At 40.4% G+C, this 1,381-nt stretch overlaps 1 protein-coding gene across 6 annotated transcripts in view; it reads right to left on the bottom strand.

The window, feature by feature from the left end:
- The window catches only part of LOC106464373 (CAP-Gly domain-containing linker protein 1-like), a 91,921-nt gene extending 91,248 nt beyond the window's left edge, over positions 1–673 (bottom strand). For 2 of the 6 annotated variants that reach the window (XM_022392060.1, XM_022392061.1), the window contains exon 1: positions 135–673. In XM_022392060.1, the coding sequence (XP_022247768.1) occupies positions 135–339 (205 nt within the window). In that variant the 5' untranslated portion in view covers positions 340–673. The remainder of the gene's footprint in view (positions 1–134) is intronic. The other 4 variants (XM_022392063.1, XM_022392064.1, XR_002611726.1 and 1 more) reach the window with 3 other exon arrangements.
- Positions 674–1,381: the final 708 nt, after the last annotated feature.

Genomic DNA, 1,381 nt, shown 5'->3' with positions numbered 1-1,381 from the left:
ACGAAATAAAACGTCATGGAACTGTTTTCTTTTCTTTTACAAAAAATTATTCAGGAATGTTCTATTGTACGGAACAGTTTTGTGTAATGAAATTTATATATCTAAATATATTACTTATATTATATAAAACTCACCTGATCGTATATCAGCGGATGCCGCAATAGAGGGTGGAGAGGTGTGAGGTGGCGCTGGTGTCGTCCCTCCCGTCGTTGGTGTTTTGGTAGGTAAGGTTGTAGGTTTTGCTATCTTGGTGGGTGCTTTAATTCCTGATGACCTTTGGCTCATTCTGTTTAATTGCTGTTGAGTCCCCTGATCATCTAAAGACCACATAGTCGCCATTTACAATGTGCAGTAACTATGAAACCTCCAGAACAGAGCCACCTCCACCTATAGATCACAGCTCTTACACTAGTAAGCGATCCGCCTGTGTCGCTGCCTCCGTCAGTTCTAGTATATCGCATTGCAGCTATCGGCCTGAAAAAGCAACAACACAAGATCCGATATGACCAATCCTCACGCGAGATATAAACAATGAAGCAATCACATGCACAGATTTTAAACTACGCGGAGTTAAGTCCCGGCACCTTGTTAATGTGAATTGTATACTTCAAGATACCGACGGATACAACCGTCGGGAAGAGACGGACAAATTCTCGGTATCAGGGCGATGATCTTGCTCATAGAGACGGCTGGGTTGCTGCAGTGGAAATGGTGCGCAACTCGTGTGATGCACCACTTATTTTTTGTCTGATTTAATGGGAATTCTATTATTTAAATACGGTGTTAAATTTTGGGGCATCATTCACAAACGATAACATACTGAATTATAACCGGCCTCGTTAATGAAATGAAAAAATATTTGCCTTCAGCAACGTTTGTGAAATCCTGTGTGTAGGATGTTTCTTACACAGCTGCAGCCGACTGGTTGTGCGAACAGTATATTAACAACTTGCCACAGCAACGTCAGAACCTGAAGGACAAGTCAATATGCTACAGAAAACTAGTCATAAAGTAACACTAGCCTACTCCAACGCTCTGTTGAGTCTATTCACATGCTCGATTTTAGAAACTGAATTTAAATACTGATTGTAAGCTAGTTTTTGTTGTTATTAAGCATAATGTTGGTAAATCCAATGAACTCAATCAGCACACGACTGATAATATAGAAATGTTTTTTGTTTTTTTTTGTTGGGCTACCTGTACTCTGCCCACCACGGGTATCAAACCCAAATTTTTAGCGTTGTGAACATTCAGACTTACCGATGAACCACCAGAGGGGGGAATCAATAAATGCAAAAGCTAAGGAGCTACAAGCGTTTAACACGTAGGTTCTGCATACAAATATCTTATTGTGCTTATCACAAGGATCGAAACTCGAACT

Source organism: Limulus polyphemus, unplaced genomic scaffold, assembly GCF_000517525.1.
Source record: "Limulus polyphemus unplaced genomic scaffold, Limulus_polyphemus-2.1.2 Scaffold1632, whole genome shotgun sequence".
Lineage (NCBI taxonomy): Eukaryota > Metazoa > Arthropoda > Merostomata > Xiphosura > Limulidae > Limulus > Limulus polyphemus.
Note: the sequence above shows the minus strand (reverse complement) of the source record. Positions and strands in the feature narration are given on the sequence as shown.